A 20230-nucleotide genomic window follows, 5' to 3' on the forward strand; every position below is an offset into this window, starting at 1 on the left:
AAAAACAGAAAGACATGATCCCACTCTTCAAGGATCTTACTAGGTAGATTTCACTGACTAATGGGGAAGCAGATAAATAAATAGATAATTGTAATGCCATATATTAAGTATTATAAGGCAGTATAGGATGTGGTTAAGAACGTGGAGAGTGGCCAGCCTGGTGGCGCAGCGGTTAAGTTCGCACATTCTGCTTTGGTGGCCTGGGGTTCACCGGTTCGGATTCCAGGTGCGGACATGGGGCTACTTGGCAGGCCATGCTGTGGTAGGCATCCCACATAGGAAGTAAAGGAAGATGGGCACGGATGTGAGCTCAGGGCCAGTCTTCCTCAGCAAAAAGAGGAGGATTGGCAGCAGTTAGCTCAGGGCTAGTTTTCCTCAAAAAAAAAAAAAGAATGTGGAGAGAGATGTATTCAAGTCCCAGCTCTGCTACCTATCTGCTGTGTGACTTAGGAAAGTTATCTCCTTAAGCCTCAGTTTCTTCTCTATAAAACAGGGATAATAATGGTACATACCTCATAAAGTTGCTGTGAGGATTAAATGAGAGAACATGTATATGTGCTAAATACAGAATCTGGCAAATAGTGTGTCCTCAGTAAATGTTAGTTGCCAAATATTTAAGGGAAAAAATAACACCATAGTTTTTACTAGTTACATAGTTTTTTAATAACACCAAGTTTTACATAAAATATTCCAGAGATTGGAAAATAGGGAATACTTCCTAAATAATTATAGAGGCCAGTTTAACCTTAATACCAACCGGACAAGGACATTACAAGAAAGCAACGCTACACTAATTTCTCTCATCAACATAAATGTAAAAACCTCAAGTAAAATAAAAAATATTTCTTATATCATTAGAAGAAAAAATTACAAGACAATATGGGAGCACAGAAACTGTGTTTTGAACCCAAAATTGGCAGTATGGCATAGCGGAAGGACAGGGAAGACTTCCTGAGCTGAGTTTTGAAGATTAGAAGCAGTAGTATGAGACAAAATGGGAATTGGATTGGGGAAAAGAGTAGTTGGGAAATTGAGGCAAAAGAAATCGCATTGTAAAAGCAGTGACTCATGATATAGTGCTGGAAGGTGAGAGGATGGTGCAAAACGACTGGGCAGGGTTCCACTCTACTGTACACAGGATCGCCAGGAGTTGGAATTGACTCCACAGCACTAACAACAAAAATGTCATGAGAACAAATTTGGATTTTATCCTGAAAACAGGAGCCATTTAGAGGCGTTGTGGGGAATAGATGACTAAAAGTAGATGATAGGCGATTATTGAAGTAATATACTTAGAAAATGAGATGAAATTAATTTTTTAAAAAAGATTATTATGTATTAAGCCCTTACTGTGTGTCAAGTACATTACATAGATTATCATCTCATTTAATTGATAGACAATCTTGCACTGTAGTGGTAGCTACCATATACTGAGGGTTTACAGTGTGCTAGGCGTAGTGTTGACTGTTTTGGAGGCATTGACTCATTTACTGACCTGAATAACCTTACGAGGTAAATGTTATTATTCTTTTCATTTTACAGATGAGGAAATGAGAGCTAGAGAGGTTAAGTAATTTATCCTAAGATTAAGATCTCACTTAGCAATAGCAGAACTGGGATTCAGCCCCAGATTTATTTGATTCCATCACCTAACCTCTTTGAAGTCTGTAACATGGCCTTTCATATAAGCCAGGGACAGTGAGGAGGAGGCAGTTTTGAGAACATAAGAGAGAGAATTGATAAGATTTCTTCAAAGGAGAATTCAAGAATAAGTCCCAGGATTATGGCTTAGGCCACGAGGTAAATGGAGCACTAGGAAATAAGAGTTGCCAAGAAGGAGGAAGAGGTGGAGAAGATAAGTTTAGCTTGGGGCATATTGGGTTTGAGGTGCTTAAAGGAAATCCTAAATAGAGTCTAGTAGGAAATAGTAAGTTATTTTTAGTAGTCATTTCAGAAATCAGTAAGAAGAATACTATCAGAATCAGGAAATGGAGAGACAGAAAGGTTGAACAGAAAAACAAGATCAGCAGGCAGAGATTTAGACTGAGATAGATTAGAACTTAATCCTGTTGTGCCAAAGAGGAAGATTTCTTCTACCTCCTTGAGAAGTTCTTTTCCTTTTTCTTTTTTTGTTTGAGAAGATTAGCCCTGAGCTAACATCTGTGCCAGTCTTCTACTTTGTGTGTGGGTCACTGCCACAGCATGGCTGACGAGTGGTGTAGGTCCATGACTGGGATCTGAACCTGCAAATCCAGGCCACCAAAGCGGAGCATGTGAATTTAACCACTGTGCCATGGGGCTGGCCCCCAAGAAGTTATTTTTCTAACAGGGCATCTCTTTAACCCCTGAAATAAATCTGTTTCTTAATCTTAGAAGCAGAATTTCTTTTATTTGAAAGTATCAGTGTTGCTAATTTCTGTGATTGTTCAAGAACAAAGAATCTATAGAGCCAAAAAGATAGCCCTCATTTTTAGTTCTAGGTCTCTGTTTTAGTTTAACTTTGTAAAGGATTAATAGTGTGGCCTTATTATATGGAAGATGAGTGAGTAACAAGAAGAGTTTTCAAGTTGTTGTTGGAATTACAAGAATATATTTTTAATGCAGTTTGCCTGTGATATCACTTTATTTTCAAGATTCTCTTCAAAATGTAAAATGATGTTTACTTGTTGTTAGTTGTGCAGACACCCAGTGTAGCAAGTTTACAAACCAGAACCAGTCTGCAGTGTTTTATATTCTTACCTCTCTTTTACTGAAAGTTTGACACTGGTTTCAGAATACCTTTTGGCATAACCAGAGAACCACTATAATTGTATTCACGTCAATGCCCTGGAAAAAGCAGTATGTTGACATGTTGATTTCTGACCTAGTTTAGCTTCTATTGTGTATCAACTAACAGGTATATTTACGCAGAGGCCTGAAGGGCATCAGAGAAGAATAAAAACTTGTTTATAGATTAATTGTTTATATCAGCTTTTTAAGTTAGCTTTGTTGTTTTTGGTTTTATGATCCTTTCTGAAACTACTATATGGCAATAGTTCTTAACCTGAGAATCTGACCAAAGCTGTAGATTCGTTTCTCAGAAAACTGCCTTTGAGACACTCACATGGAGATGTCCAATCGGCAAGTAGTTATATAGGTTTGAACCTCAGGGGAATGGTCTATGATGGAGCTGTACCTTTATGAGTTACAGGTGGTAGTGGGTGGTAGCTGAAGCAGAGGGCATACATAAAGTCACCTGGGGAGAAGCTGTAGCGTAAGAAGTGGAGAAGGCCTAGTTATATTGTCTTTCTGTTTATGTACTATGACTTTTTGGAGGGCCACAAGCTATTTTAATATCTAAGATTTTTTGCTCCCTTGAATCAGTTTTTGCCCCTTGGGTATAGTATTGTCCCATTTGAGAATGTATGTGCTACATGGATTAAATGACCTAAAGGCCACCATTGACCTTAGAGAGAGTTCTTTTGGTAGAGTGATTGATGGGTCTTAAAGCCATATTGGAGTGGGTGAGGAGATCAGGAAATAGAGACAGAAAGTCTAGACAACGCTTAAGGTGTTTGACTGTGAGGAGAGGAGTAACTAGGGGAAGGGAATGGGACTGATTCCATCATTTCTAGGAACTGCCCTGTTACCAGCACCTAAGGTGTCAAATTTGAAAAACAATACTGATATGTTTCCTTAGCTGTTAGTTTACTGGTATAGAGAATAATTGGTATGGAGAATTATCTTAGTAACTAAGCTTTTCTGTTGTCATTCACTTGGCTCCATTTAAATTTCACCATTGAAAACCTCAATTTGATTCATTATTTACAGAAAAATCTTTTCCAATGTGCCTTTTTTTTTTTTTACAAGGTAAGGAGTTATTGAAGTAAGAAAATATGAATATCCTCAAAATGTTTACTTTATTCTTTACTGGCTCTCTTTGGAATAAGATCTCTGTGTACCTAGATCCCCAGCCAACAGCACCTGTGATCTTAGGCTCATCTTTTAACTTTTATACTCTTTTAATCTTTTCCTTTCATTCTCTTGCTTATTTCACACATTGTATTTTAAGAGAGCAAGGCAACATATATTTTAAAGTCAATCATGAATGACTATGTTGCTGTTTTGGCCTTTCCCCACATTACCTTTCTCATATTCCTAGTACACTGCCTTATGTGCCTTTAAATTTTGATCTTTACTGGTATAAAAAGATATCTCTCTGCCCAAGTTGCAATAATGAGATTTCTCAGCTCTACCCTATTTCAACTTTATAGTGCATTTGAGTTTGAATCATACCATAAAAACTGTATATTCTATACTCTTTGAGGAATACTCAATTTAGACTTACAGTTGTAGCTCAGGAAAGAATGGCAAGTGTGGGAGAACAGTGGTGAGAAAATCCTTGTTTAAAGTGCTAGAGGTGGCCAGCAGTTAGCTGTCAGAGTCTGGATGGACTTAGTTCTGCATACAATACAACTGCTCTGTCTCTTGTACTTTTCCAGTGCCTGATCCTTCAGCCTTTGTAGGATGGCTTCCTGGTTTTAATATATACTTGTGTTAATCCAACTAAAAGGAAGGCTTTAATTCCACTGGAGTAAATAGCCTGCCACAAATGGATGGAAGCCCAGAATTTTCAGCAGTCCATACTCTATTGAAGACATATGAGTGTGAATTGGCCTCATGCTACTATTCAGAAAACAATAGTTCATTTATTTCAAAGTAATTTTTAGCAACTGATATTATCAGCATATATTTATAAGTTCTAGTCTTAAATCAGTCATATTTCATAACAAAAGCTGTTTACTTAGGTTTTCTGATTTTCTCAATGAAAATCCTCTCTACTTGTGGGTGAGGTTTTTTTTTAAAATCACTATGATTGATGTTCAATAAATTGCACATATTTAAAGTGTAAACTTTTATGTTTTGACATACAGGTATACAAATGAAACCACCACAATAGTCAAGATAGTGAACATATCTGTCATCCCCGAAAGTTTGCTCATGCCGTTGCTAGCCCCTCTTTTCTGCCCCTCTCTACCCCTTCCTCCCAAGGCAACCACTGGTTTGCTTTCTGTCGCTGTAGATTAGTTTTTATTTTCTGGAATCATATATTGTGTGCTCTTATGCTTGGCTCCTTTTACTCAGCATAATTATTTTGAGATTTATCCTTGTTGTTGTGTGTATCAAGAGCTCATTTCTTTTTGTTACTGAATAGTATTCCATTGTATAGATATACCACAATTTGTTTATCCATTCATAGATTGATGACATTTTGTTGTTTCCAGTTTGTTTATTACAAATAAAGGTGTAATGAACACTTGTGTACAAGTCTTTCAAAATATGTTACCTTTTCTCTTGGGCAAATACCTGGGAGTAGAATGGCTGGATCATATGATAGGTATATGTTTCATCTTTTAAAGAAACTGTTAAACGGTTTTCTGAAGTGGTTGTACCATTCTATATTACCACCAGCAGTGTAAGAGTGTTCAAGTTCCCTTACCTCCTCACCAACACTTGGTATGGTCAGTGTTTTTCATTTTAGCCATTTGAATAAGTGTGTATGGTATCTCATTGGTTTTAGTTTGAATTTCCTGAATCACTAAAGGCGTTGAGCATCTTTTCAAGTGTTTATTTGCCATCTATATATCATTTTTTGGTGAAGTGGCTGTTCAAACCCAAATTTTTAAATTGAGTTGGTTTCTTATTGTTGAGTTTTAAGAGTTCTTTAATATAATCTAGATACAAGTCCTTTATCAGATATATGCGTTGCAAAGATTTTTCTCCCAGTCTGTGACTTGTTTTTTAAAGTGCAGAAGTTTTAAATTGTGATGAATTCTTGTATTTTGGTTTGTTCTTTATAGATTGTGCTTTTGGTGTCATATTTAAGAAGTCATTGCCTAACCCAAGATCACAAAACTTTTCTTCTAGAAAGATTACCATTTTAGGTTTTACTTTTAGGTCTGTGATCCAGTTTGAGTTAATTTTCATATATAGTGTGAAGTTTATTTTTTTGCGTGTGGATATCATTTGTTGAAAGCCTATCCTTTTTCCACTGATAATAATGTATTATTCTTTTAATATATTGTTTGATTAGATTTGCAAAAATTTTGTTTAGAATTTACATCTATGTTCTAAGAGATAGTGGCTTATACTTTTCTTGTAACATCTTTGATTGGTTTTGGTTTTAATGTAATACTGGCCTCATAGAATGAGTTGGGAAGTATTTCCAAGTTTTTTGGAAGAGTTTATGTAGAATTGATATTATTTCTTCCTTAAATGTTTGGTAGAATTTGCCGGTGAATCCATCTGATTCTGGACTTTTCATTGTGGAAAGGTTCTTAACAACAGTTTTAGTGTTGATGATAGATATAAGGCTGTTCTGGCAATCTATTTTTCTTGAATAAGCTTTAGTAGTTTGTGTCTTTCAATGAATTTGTCATTTCATCAAAGTTGTTAAATTTATTGACGTAAAACTGTTCCTAATATTCTTGTGTTATTCTTTTAATATCTGTAGAATCCAAAGTGATGTCTCCCCTCTTATTTTTGATCTTAATAATTTATATCTTCTGTCTCTCTTTTTTTCATGATCAGATAGGGTCAAGGTTTATCAATTTTATTGATCTTCGTATTGATCTAGCTTTTGGTTGTATTAATTTTTTTTCTATCTTTCTGTTCCCTAGTTCATTCATTTCTGCTTCAATATTTATGATTTATTTTCTTCTGCTTACTTTAGGCTTAATTTTCTCTTCTTTTTTTAGTTTCTTAAGGTAGAAGATTAGGTGATTCATTTGATAACTTTCTTCTTTCCTCCTATAGGCATTTAGTGCTATTAATTTCCAACTAAATAGTCTTTAGCAGCATCCGATAAATTCGTTTTCATTCAGTTCAAAATACCTTCTAAGTTCCCTTTGGTTCTTCCTTGATCATGGATTATTTAGAAGTGTGTGATGTAATTTCCAAATATTTGGAGATTTTCCAAGGATCTTTCTGTTATTGATATCTAATTTAATTCCGTTTTGGTCAGAGAAGAGCATGCTATGTATAACTTGAATCCTTTTGAATTTATTAACACTTGTTTTATGCCCCAGAATATGATTTATCTTGGTAAATGTTCCAAGTTCTATAACCTTACAGTAGAAGAATGTGTATTCTGTTGTTCTATAAATGTGTATTCTACTATTCTATTAATGTTGTGGAATATTCTATAAATGTCCATTAGGTCAAGTTCGTTGATGATGTAGGTCAAGTCTACTATATCCTTGCCGTTTTTTGCTTACTTATTCAATCAGTAATTGAGAGAGGGCTATTGAAATTTCTGCCTGTAACTGTGGATTTGTCTGTATCTCTTGGTAGTTCCTTCAGTCTTTGCTTCATGTATTTTACAGCTCTGTTCTTAAGGCATAAATGTTTGGGATTGTTATCTCCTTAATTAATTGGATCCATAATTATGAAATGATCTTCTTTATCCTTGATAATTTTGTTTGCTCTGAAATCTACACTGTCTGATATTAATGTAGCCACTCTAACCTTCTTTTTTTTTTTTTTTTTTTAAAGATTTTATTTTTTCCTTTTTCTCCCCAAAGCCCCCCGGTACATAGTTGTGTATTCTTCGTTGTGGGTCCTTCTAGTTGTGGCATGTGGGATGCCGCCTCAGCGTGGTCCGACGAGCAGTGCCATGTCTGCGCCCAGGATTCGAACCAACGAAACACTGGGCCACCTGCAGCGGAGCACGTGAACTCAACCACTCGGCCACGGGGCCAACCCCCACTCTAACCTTCTTTTAACTAGTGGTAGCATGATGTATCTTTTTCTATACTTGTATTTTTAACCTATTTGTTCCTTTTATTTAAAGTGCATTTCTTGTCAGCAGCATATAGTTGGATCTTGACTTTTTGTCAAATCTGCTAATTTCTGCCTTTTAATTGGAGTGTTTAGACCATTTACCTTTAATGTGATTATTGGTGGGGTTTGCTAGAATATATCATCTTGCTATTTGTTTTCTCTTTGTCCCTTCTGTTCTTTATTCCCCTTTTCTCTTTTTCTGCCTTCTTTTGAATTACTTGTATTTTTTTATGATTTCATTTGATCTCCTTTGTTGGCATAGTAGCTATAACTTTTTTTGTTATTTCATTGGTTCTAGGATTTATATACATCTCCAACTTTTCACATTCTACCTTCAAATGATATTATACTATTTCACCTATAGTATAAAAATCATAGTATAAGAATTTTAGTATACTTTTCTCCTATCCCAACCTTTATGCTATTGTTGTCATACATTTTAATTTTACATACAAAATACATTGTTATTTTTATTAAAAGTCTATTATTATTTTAAAAAATTTAAATGATAAGAAAAGTCTTATATATATAACCTAAAGTATCATTTTTCTTCTATCTGAAAGACAATTTTTAACTTTTCTTGTAGTTGTGGGTATACTGGGGATGAATTCTTTCGGCTTTTGTATGTCTGAAAACACCTTTATTTCACTTTGAGGTTTTTTCTTCCATTCATTTGTTCATTTATTTATGTAACACACTTCTTTTTTTATTGTGGTAAAAAAACACATAACATAAAATGTACCATTGTAACCATTTTTAAGTGTACAGTTGAGTAGTGTAAATAAATAAATAAATGTTAGATTTACATTGTTGTGAAATAGATCTTTGGAACTTTTTCATCTTGCAAATCTGAAACTCTATACCTATTAAACTACAGCTCCCCTTTTCCCCTACCCCCAGCCCCTGGTAACTAGCATACTACTTTCCATTTTTATGAATTTGACTACTTTAAACCCTCTTTTAAATGTGATAGATCATACAGTATTTGTCTTTTTGTGACTGGCTTATTTGACTTAGCATAATGTCCTTAAGGCTCATCCATATTATAGCATGTGATAGGATTTCTTTCCTTTTTACGAATGTGTAACATTAATATTCCGTTGTATGTATATACCACATTTTGTTTATCCATTCATCTGTAGATGGACACTTGGGTTGCTTCCACCTCTTGGATATTGTGACTTAGTGCTACAGTGAATGTGGGTGTGCAAATAGCTCTTCAAGACCCTGCTGTCGTTTCTTTTGGATATATACCCAGAAGTGAGATTGCTAGATCATATGGTAGTTTTATTTTTAATATCTTGATGAACCTCCATATTGTTTTTTGTAGCAGTTGCACCATTTTACAATCCTACCAACAGTGCACGAGGGTTCCAATTTTTCATATCCTTGCCAACAGTTATTTTCTGTTTTTTTGATAGTAGCCATACTAATGGATATGAGGTGATATCTCATTGGGGCTTTGGTTTACATTTTCCTAATGATTAGTGATGTTGAGCATCTTTTTATATGCTTGTTGGCCATTTATAGATCATCTTTGGAGAAATGTCTATTTAAGTCCTTTACCCATTTTTTAAATTGGATTATTGGCTTTTCTGTGCTCTTTTAATTTTTTGGATTATTTTTTCTGTGGTTTATTTTGGGTAATTTCTATTGTTATACTTTCACATTTAGTTCTGCAACATTTAGTCTGCTGGTAATCCCATTAGTGTATTTTTTTTAATGAAGACTTTATAGAGCAGTTTTAGGTTGACAGCAAAATTGAGAGGAAGGTACAGCAATTTCCCATATACTCCCTGTCCTCCAACATTCAGAGCATCCTCCGTTATCAACATCCCTCACCAGTGTGGTACGTCTGTTACAAATGTGAACCTACATTGACACGTCATTATCACCCAAAGTCCGTAGTTTACATTAGGGTTAATCCTTGGTGTTGTACATTTATGGGTTTGGACAAATGTATAATGACATGTATCCATCATTATAGTATCATACAGAATAGTTTCACTGCCCTAAAAGTCCTCTGTGTTCTGCCTATTCATTCCTCTTCCAACTCCGCCTACAACTTCTGGCAACACTGATCTTTTTCACTGTCTCTGTTGTTTTCTTGTTTCTAGAATGTCATATAATTGGAATCATATAGTATGTAGCCTTTTCAGGTTCGCTTCTGTCACTTAGTAATATGCATTTAAGTTCCTCCATGTCACTTTATGGCTTGATAGCGCATTTCTTTTTAGCACTGAAGAATATTCCCTTGTTTGGATATACCACAGTTTATTTATCCATTCATCTGATATCTTGGTTTTTCCCCAAGATTTGGCAATTATGAATAAAGCTGTTATAAATATCCATGTGCAGGTTTTGTCTGGATATAAGTTTTCAACTCCTTTGCATAAATCCTAAGTAGCATGATTACTAGATCATATGGCAAGAGTATATTTAGCAAAGTGCCTGTACCATTTTGCATTCCTGCTGGCAGTGAATAAGAGTTTTTGTTGCTTCACATCCTTGTCAGCATTTATTGTTGTCAGCGTTCCAGATTTTGGCCATTCTCATAGATGTGCAGTGGTATCTCATTGTTTATTTTAATTTGAGTTTTCTTGATGACAAATGGTGTGGAGCATCTGTTCATATACTTATTTGCCAACTGTATACTTTCTTTGCCGCAGTGTCTGTGCAGGTCTTTGGGCCATTTTTAAATCAGGTTTATTTTTTCTTCCTTAATGTTGAGTTTTAAGAGTTCTTTGTATATTTTGGATAACAATCCTTTATCAGATTTGTCTTTTGCAAATACTTTCTCTCAGTCTGTGGCTTGTCTCTTCATTCTTTTGACAGTATCTTTTGCCGAGCAGAAGTTTCTGATTTTAATGGAGTCCAGTTTATCAATAGTTTCTATTATGGATCATGCTTTTGGTGTTGTATCTAAAAAGTCATCACGATACCCAAGATCATCTAAATTTTCTCTTAAGTTATCTTCTAGGAGTTTTATAGTTTTGTGTTTTACATTTAGCTCCACGATCCATTCTGAGTTAATTTTTGTGAGAGGTGTCAAGTCTGTGTCTAGATTCATTCTTTTGCACATGGATGTTCACTTGTCTCCTCATCATTTGTTGAAAAGACAATCTTTGCTCCATTGTATTGCCTTTGTTCCTTTTTCAAAGATCTATTAACTATATTTATATGGTCTATTTCTGGGCTCTCTGTTCTGTCTCATTGTTTTGTTTGTCTGTATTTTCACCAATACCACACTGCTTGATTACTGTAGCTTTGTAGTAAGTCTTGAAGTCTAATAGTGTCTGTCCTCCAACTTTGTTCCTCTCCTTCAATATCATGTTGGCTATCTTGGGACTTTTACCTCTCCATGTAAACTTTAGAATCAGTTTTTCATGGGCTGGCCCTGTGGTTGAGTGGTTAAGGTTGCGCACTCTACTTTTGCAGCACAGGGTTTCAGCAGTTTGGATCCTGGGCGTGGACCTAGCACCACTCATCAAGCCTTGCTGAGGTGGCATCCCACATAGCAGAACTAGAAGGACATACAGCTAGAATATACAACTGTGTACTGGGGGGGCTTTGAGGAAAAGAAAAAAAAGAAGACTGACAACAGTTGTTAGCCCAGGGCCAATCTTTAAAGAAAGAAAAAAAAAGAATCAGTTTTTCAATATATTGGGATTGCATTGAATCTATAGATTAGGTTGGGAAGAACATAGATGATCATGTCATCTGTGAACAAAGTTTTATTTTTTCCTTTCCGATCTCTATGACCTTTTATTTCCTTTTCTTGTCTTACTGCATTAGCTAGGACTTCCAGTACCATGTTGAAAAGGAGTAATGAGAGAGGACATCCTTGCCTTGTTCCTGATCTTAGTGGGACAGTGTCTAGTTTCTCACCTTTGAGTATGATGTCAGCTATAGGTTTTTTGTAGATATTCTATATCAAGTTTAGGCAGTTCCTCTCTATTCCTAGTTTACTGAGAGTTTTTATCATAAATGGTGTTGGATTCTGTCAGATGCTTTTTCTGCATCTATTTATAGGATCGTGTGATTTTTGTTATTTATCCTGTTGATGTAATAGATTATATTAATTGGTTTTTTCCATGTTGAACCAGCCTTGCATTCCTGGGATAAATCTCAGTTGGTTGTGGTATTTAATTGTTTTTATACCTTGTTGGATTTAATTTGCTAATATTTTTGGGGTTTTTTTGCCTCTATGTTCATGAGAAATATTGGTCTGTAGTTTTCTTTTCTTGTATTATCTTTGTCTGATTTTGGTATTAGGGTAGTGTTGGCCTCATAGAATGAGTTAAAAAGTATTCCTTCTCCTTCTAGTCTCCGAAAGAGATTGTAAAGAATTGGTGTAATTTCTTCCTTAATTGTTTGGTAGAATTCACCAGTGAACCCATCTGGGCCTGGTGCCATCAGTTTTGGAAGTTTATTAATTATCAATTCCATTTCTTTAATAGATATAGGCCTCTTCTCCAGTGTATTTTTCTTCTCAAAAATTGTAGTTTTTAATCTCAAGAAGTTTGATTTCAGTCTTTTTTACATCTTAACTTTTTGAACGTATAGAATATAGTTGTAATAACTGTTTTAATGCCATTATGTGCTAATTCTACTAACTGTCAGTTCTTGGTTGGTTTTGATTGATAGATTATTCTCTTCATTATGAGTTGTGTTTTCCTGCCTCTTTGCATGCCTGGTAATCTTTGATTAGATGTCCAATATTGTGAATTTTACCTTGTTGATTGCTGGGTATCTTTGTATTCTTATAAATTTTCCTGAGCTTTGTTTTGGGATGCAGTTAAGTTACTTTGAGCCTTTGCTTTTATATTTTGTTACGTGTGTCTGGAGCAGTGCTCAGTCTAGGGCTAATTATTATTCCCCAGAACTGAGGTAAGATCTTCCTGAAAACTACCCAATGCTCTGTGCATTTTGAGTTTTTCAAGTCTGGTGGGAACAAGCACTATTCCCTGCTCTATGTCAACATAGAGCACTGTCCCCTGTTACCCTTTTGGATGGTTCTATCCCTATCCTCAGGTCATTTCCTCATGTAGATACACAGTACTCTGCTGTGTGTTAGAAGGAGACCCTCTGTAGATCTCTGGGGTTCTCTCTCTGAGCAGCTCTCTCGTTTCCGATATTCTGTCTTATGAACTCTAGTTGCCTCTGTGTCCCTGGACTTTCAGCTTCATCTCCTTAACTCAGGGAATCCACCAGGCTCCATCTCAACGCTCCTCGGCTGTGTCACTGCCTAGAAACTTTCAAGGCAGTGATCTTGGGCAGTTATAGGGCTCACTTCATTCGTTTTCTCTGTGTCAAGGATCACTGTCTTTTGTTGCCTGATGTCCAATGTCTTGAAAGCCCTTTTTTGTTTTTTTTTGTATTTTGTCTGGTTGTTGGTTGATTTGTTTTTATTTATTCATTTGGCTGTTTAAGGTACGGGGGTGGGCAGCAAATCCAGTCCCTGTTACTCCATTTTAGCCAAAAGCAGAAGTCCTGTCTACTTGTAGTTTTCACCTGAGAAAGCTCTTGTAATTGGATTCTTACAGAAAAACTCTTTTAATAGTAACCATTGATGATTTCCATTTGAGAGGCTATGTATATGCATGAGCTGTAGGATGAACTCAAATAAGCCAGCCGGAATTTTTGAGGCTATTTTAGGGGTGTTAAACTGATTTCCTGACTCCTTGTGTCTGGGAATTTCTTGAGTTATTTGGATCTAGAAGCTAATTCTAAATAATGATTTTATGAAATTCCTAACTCTGTTTTGATTTTATTCTCAGAATTAAGAAAAAGAAAGAGCAGCAACGTTATGCTGAAGAGCAGAGGATACTAAGAATGAGTTTTCATAAAGAGCCAGATTCAGGGGAGAAGATGAGTGAGATATTAGCCCAGCTACAACTTGAGGAAATAACAGGAGCCAGAGAAAAACAGCAACAGAGAGAAAAGGAATACCAGAGGTACTTTGAAAAGTTCTGCATGAAATTCTGGCTCTAGAGGAGACTTGTAAAGAATTCACTGTTCTCATTTTCTTTAAAAAAGAGTTGACTCTGTCTTCTCATACTTTTGGGGATACAGAACTTCACCAAATTTCTTGATTGCCTAATACCTCTCTGGGATAGCACTATATTTTTCCCAGTGCTGTTTCCCAGTACAAAGAGGAAGAGTTGAGGCACAGAGATATGAAACAGGTTTAATAGTTAAAGCTGGTAGTCAAACAAGGACTCATGCTCATTCTCTTTCTTTTTTTTTTTTTTTTTTTTGCTGAGGAAAATCAGCCCTGAGCTAAAATCTGTTGCCAATCTTCCTCTTTTTTTTTATGAGGAAGATTGGCCCTGAGCTAATATATGTTACCAGTCCTCCTCTTTTTGCTGAGGAAGACTGGCTCTGAGCTAACATCTGTGCCCATCCTCCTGTATTTTGCATGTGAGATACCCTACAGCATGGTTTGACAAGTGATGCCTCAGTCCACGCCTGGGATTTTAACTTTCGAACCCTGGGCCGCCAAAGTGGAGCATGTGAACTTAACCACTATGCCACTGGGCTGGCCCCCCCAATCTTCTTCTTTTTTTGCTTGAGGAGGATTAGCCCTGAGCTAACATCTGTGCCAGTCTGCCTTCACTTTATATGTGGGTCGCCACCACAGCATAGCTGACGAGTGTTGTAGGTCCATGCCCAGAATCCGAACCTGCAAACCCAGGCTGCCAAAGCAGAGCACGCTGAACTTAACCACTATGCCATGGGGCCAGCCCCTCATTCTCTTTCGAGTGGTTCACTTAGCCTGATCATACTGTATTTTTCTAGATATGTAGAAGCTTTAAGAGCCCAGATCCAAGAGAAAATGCAGCTGTATAATGTTACTTTACCTCCACTATGCTGCTGTGGTCCTGATTTTTGGGATGCTCATCCTGATACCTGTGCCAACAATTGTATTTTCTATAAAAACCACAGAGGTAAGTTTCTTAAAAGAATGGTTGGGGCCTGGTGGCCATAGAAAATAAATAAATAAATCAAAGTAGTGATTGTAGTAATTTAGCATTTATTGAGTGCTTACTGTATATCAGAGACTCTTATAACTCCTTTGCAAAATAACTCTGAGGCAGTAAAAATAATTATAGTGAGTTGTATTTCTCTGTGAGATCTGTTACCTTGTCTCCTTTTATGCTGGGGAAATATTTCCCACTTACTCTACTGTAGGGAGCCTTGGGTTCCAGGTCTTCCTGTAAATGAGGAATATTAGAGCTTGCCTTTTATGGTCATCTAAGTTAGCCCTCTGTCCAGGTGAATTCCTTGTTAGCCAAATATGTCAGTGTTAGCTGACGCAGACTTATTACCATATATATCCACATTAGACTCCAGTTCTGCCAGGGACACTGAAGAGAATGAGGACCAATCTAAACTCTATCAGGAATCCCACCTAGAGAAAATAAGAGTCCTTCCCATTGTCACTAGTGTTTCTGTTTCCTGTCCTTCCTTAAATATATTGATTTACATAGTGTAGAGATTATGTAGGCTTCATGCACACACTGAGAATACTGCCAGTATTTGTATTCCTAGTGCCCCATCTGTGTGATATGAGTTTCTTATCAGTCCTATGAGTTATATTTTGAAGACAAATCTGATCATGCCATTCCCCTACTTTAAAACCCTTAGGGTTTGCCAATACAGTATAAAATGCACGGCATATTTGGCATATTTTCTCTCTGGCCCCAGGTGACACTCCAGCCTATCAAACCTGCTATTTTCAGTTTGTCAAAATTTTTAGTACCTTTTGCATATGACACATTCATTTCTCTGCCTAGAATGCCTTCTTTCCTTTACTCTTATTTTTTGTGTGTGTGGGGAAGATTCGCCCTGAGCTAACATCCATTGCCAATCTTCCTCCTTTTTTTTTTTTCTTCAGGAAGATTAGCCCTGAGCTAACATCTGTCCCAATTTTCCTCTACTTTATATGTGGGATGCATCCACAGCATGGCTGATGAGTGGAGCAGGTCTGCTCCTGGGATCCAAACCCACAAACCCGGACTACTGAAGCAGAGCTCGCAGAATTTTAACCACTTGGCCATGGGGCTGGCCCCTCCTTTGCTCTTATTAATCTTTCAAGGTCATCTTAAATGTTACCACTTCTGAAAATCTTTTCCATCCTCTCCTAGATAGTTTTTCATTCATTCCGAAGTTCATTCTGTGATGACATTTTGTATGTGCTTCTGGTTTGGAAGTATTACACTGCAATTAAGTTATTTTTGGGTCCATCCTCTCCATTATCTTTTCTGTCCTCATGGAGTGCTTGGTATGTAGTAAGTACTCAATAAATATTTATTTACTGTATAGTTAATACCTATGAAACCGGGTAGAGAAGCAGTACTAATAGGAGAGAGGTTGGGGGAGTTGTTTAGAATCTGCCTTCATTCATCACTGTGCAAACCTTTATTTGCAGCGTATACCCGGGCACTACATTCAGTCATCAATTCCTGTGATATCCCTGAGGGGAACTCAGCTCTTCGAGTCGCCATTCATAATTTTGCTTCTGCACACAGACGGACTTTGAAAAATCTGTAAAAAGAATCTGAAGTCAACTGGTAGTATTTCAACCTTCACTTAAAATCAATCCTGAGAGATTATTTAAGAAAAGCTGTTAAAGTGTATGACATGTGTAATCCGGAAAGAAAGACTGTCCCACATAACACCTGTCTCTGTAATTTAGAGTGTAACAATGGTTTCAGTCTCTGCCTTGAGACCAAGATTGATGGTTGACTTCCAAACTTGTTTCTTTGCTGTGAACCATACTGGAACCCGTTGTTTTAAAAGTGATCAGTGAGACCAGTAAGGTTTCTCTTACTTTGCTCTGCTCTGATCAGAAGAGATCATGCAAAATCTTTGAGATTGTCTCATTTATTGTCTTTCTAAAACTGTATCTTTGAGTCTTGATAAAATTGAAAATGTGTGGATGAAGTAGAAAAGATGATGAAATGAGTTTCTGAGCATCAGTGGCCATCTGTATTGCTCTTAGCTTTTCTAGTTGTGTGTAACAATGAGAGAGAAGAATCTGAATTTGATTCACATTTGTTTCTCAGAATTTTTCTCTTCTTTTTAAAAAATTTATTACCTCTTTCAGTGACATTGTACACAGGACTTTTTAATTTTATAGTTTTTATTGCAAAAAAAAGGGCAAATAAACCCTCTGTCATTTGAGCATCTTCTATGTGAAATAATTCTGAATGACATTTCAAAAAGTGAATCTGAAGTCAAAGTGAGTAAAGCCCTGCCTTATTTTCCTATCTTTCAAAAATCTGATAAATGGCATACCTACAGGGCAGATGAAATAAAAAATTGCTACAGTTAGGATGAATTTGTTATTTCTTCACACTATTTCCTGGCACAAAATATGAAAAGGTTTAATATTGTGAATTAAAGACAGATACTGACAGTTTCTTTTTCCTACTTTCTCTAACGATCAGTGTTGAAGACGCACCTAGGTTATGTATCAGAAAATACCTAAACATCTAGCCAGGTCATTGAAAATAAAGAGTCAAAATTACCTGTCTGACAAGATTGACCAGATTAATTATCCAGTTCAGTCAATATCCTTAAGTAACTGTATTCTTGGTTTAGCCTTTAAAAGTTATATTTTTTAACAACTTTATTGAGATATACTTCATATACCATATGATTTACCTATTTGAAATGTACACTTCAGTGGTTTTTAGTATATTTTAGGGTTGTGCAACCATCATCACTATCAAATTTTAAAACACTTTTGTCTCTCTTTTTTTTAATTTTTTTTCCTTTTGTTCCCCAAAGCCCCCGGTACATAGTTGCATGTTCTTAGTTGTGGGTCCTTCTAGTCGTGGCATGTGGGACGCTGCCTCAGCTTGGTTTGTTGAGCAGTGCCATGTCCGCGCCCAGGATTCGAACCAACGAAACACTGGGCCGCCTGCAGTGGAGGGCATGAGCTTAACCAGTGGGCCACGGGGCCAGCCCCTTGTCACTCTTTTTTAAAGAGGGATGCCCCCATAATCCACTTCTGGGTATATATCCAAAATAATTGAAAGCAGGATCTTGAACAGATATTTGCACACCCATGTTTGTAGCAACGTTATTCACAATAGCCAAGAGGTGGAAGCAACCCAAGTGTCCATCAACACATGAAAGGATAAACAAAATATGCTGTATACATACCATACCAGTGGAATATTATTCAGCCTTAAAAAGGGAAGAAATCCTGTCACATGCTACAATATGGATGAGCCTTAAGGACATGCTAAGTAAAGTAAACCAGTCACAAAAGGATAGATACTGTATGATTCCACTCATGAGGAAGCAAGCGCAGTCAAATTCATAGAGACAAAGTAGAGTAGTGGTTGCCAGGATCTTGGGGGGAGGGAAAACAGGAAGTTGTTTAATGGGTAGAGTTTCAGTTTTGCAAGATGAACAAATTCTGGAAATCTGTTTCACAACAATGTGAATATAGTTAACATTACTGAACTGTACACTTAAAAATTGTTATAATCGTAAATTTTAGATTATGTGTTTTGGGTTTTTTTCCCACAATTAAAAATATTTCAAATTTAAAAAAGAAAAATCCCGGGGCTGGCCCAATGACGTGGTGGTTAAGTTCGTGTACTCTGCTTCGACAGCCCAGGGTTTGCAGGTTCAGATTCCGGGCTTGGAACCAGCATCACTTGTCAAGCCACACTTTGGCAGCATCCCACATAAAATAGAGGAAGATTGGCACAGATATTAGCTCAGCGACAATCTTTCTCAAGCAAAAAGAGGAAAATTGGCAAGAGATATCAGCTCGGGGCCAATCTTCCTCACACACACACAAAAAGGGAAAAATCCCATACCCATTAGCAGTCACCTCCCATTCCCTCCTCCCTCAGCCCTAGGTAATCACCTTCTTTCTGTTTATATAGATTTGCCTGTTGTGCACTTTTCATATAAATGGAATCATACAATATATGGTCTTTTGTGGCTGGAATCTTTCATTTAGTATAATGTTTTTAAGATTTATCCTGGGCTGGCCCAGTGGCACAGCAGTTAAGTGCACATGTTCTGCTTCATTGGCCTGGGGTTCGCCAGTTCAGATCCCGGGTGCAGACATGGCACAGCTTAGCATGCCATGCTGTGGTAGGCATCCCACACATAAAGTAGAGGAAGATGGGCATGGATGTTAGCTGTGGGCCAGTCTTCCTCAGCAAAAAGAGGAGGATTGGCAATAGATGTTAGCTCAGGGCTAATCTTCCTCAAAAAAAAAAAAAAGATTTATCCTTATTGTAGCGTGTATTAGTACTTCATTGCTTTTTATTGCTGAATAATATTTCACTCTGGATATACCACATTTGTTTACCCGTTCATCAGTTGATGAACATTTAGGCTGTTTCTACTAATTGGCTATTATGAATAATGCTTCTATGAACATTTGTTTACAAGTTTTTCTGTGGACATATGCTTTCATTTCTCTTGGGTATGTACCTAGGGGTGGATTTGGTAGGTCATATGGTAGCTCTATGTTGAACCATTTGAGGAACTGAAAACTGCTTTCCCAAGTGGCTGCCCCATTTTACATTCCCACTAATGGTATATAAGAGTTCAGATTTCTTCACATCCTCCAACACTTGTCATTATCTGTCTCTTTGATGATAGCTATCCTCCTGAGTATGAAGTGGTATCTCATTTTGGTTTTAATTTGCATTTTCTTGATGGCTGATGATATTGAGCATCATTTCATGTGCTTATTAGCCATTTGTGTGTCTTATTTGGAGAACTGTCTTTTCAGATCCTTTGCCCATTTTGTAATTCAGTTATTTATCTTTTGATTATTGAGTTATGAGAGTTAATATTTTCTACAAACAGGTCTCTTATCAGACATGATTTGCAAATATTTTCTTCCATTCTAAGGATTATCTTTTCACTTTCTTGATGGTTTCCTTTGCAACACAAAAGTTTTTAATTTCGATGAAGTCCAATTTATCTACTTTTTCTTTTGTTGCTTTAACTGGTACCCAATCCAAGGTCACAAAGATTTGCTCCTATGTGTTCTTCTAAGAGTTTTATAGTTTTAGCTCTTACATTTAGGCCTATGGTCCAACTTCAATGAAGATAGGGGTCCAACTTCATTCTTTTGCATGAAAGTTATCTCAACACCATTATTCCAAAAGATTATTACTTGCCCTATTGAATTGATGTGACGCTCTTGTCAAAAATGAATGGACCATTAATGTAGGGGCTCATTTCTGAACTCTCAGTTGTGTCCATTAATCTATATGTTTTTCCTCTACCAGTACGATCTGTCTTGATTCCTGTAGCTTTGTAGTTATGAAGTTGGGAAGTGTGAGTCATCTAACTTTGTTCTTCTTTTTCACTATTGTTTTGCTGTTCTGAGTCCCTTGCCTTTTTCATATGAATTTTA

The 20230-nt window shown here is 36.6% G+C and overlaps 1 protein-coding gene across 7 annotated transcripts in view; it reads left to right on the plus strand.

Moving 5' to 3' along the window:
• CCDC15 (coiled-coil domain containing 15) overlaps positions 1-17160 on the plus strand; it is a 76558-nt gene extending 59398 nt beyond the window's left edge. For all 7 annotated transcript variants that reach the window (XM_023645074.2, XM_070272915.1, XM_023645075.2 and 4 more), the window contains 3 exons: positions 13602-13778; positions 14623-14771; positions 16256-17160. In XM_023645074.2, the coding sequence (XP_023500842.1) occupies positions 13602-13778; positions 14623-14771; positions 16256-16377 (448 nt within the window). In that variant the 3' untranslated portion in view covers positions 16378-17160. The remainder of the gene's footprint in view (positions 1-13601; positions 13779-14622; positions 14772-16255) is intronic.
• The last annotated feature ends 3070 nt before the right edge of the window (positions 17161-20230 follow it).

This window comes from Equus caballus, chromosome 7 (genome assembly GCF_041296265.1).
Source record: "Equus caballus isolate H_3958 breed thoroughbred chromosome 7, TB-T2T, whole genome shotgun sequence".
Taxonomy (NCBI): domain Eukaryota; kingdom Metazoa; phylum Chordata; class Mammalia; order Perissodactyla; family Equidae; genus Equus; species Equus caballus.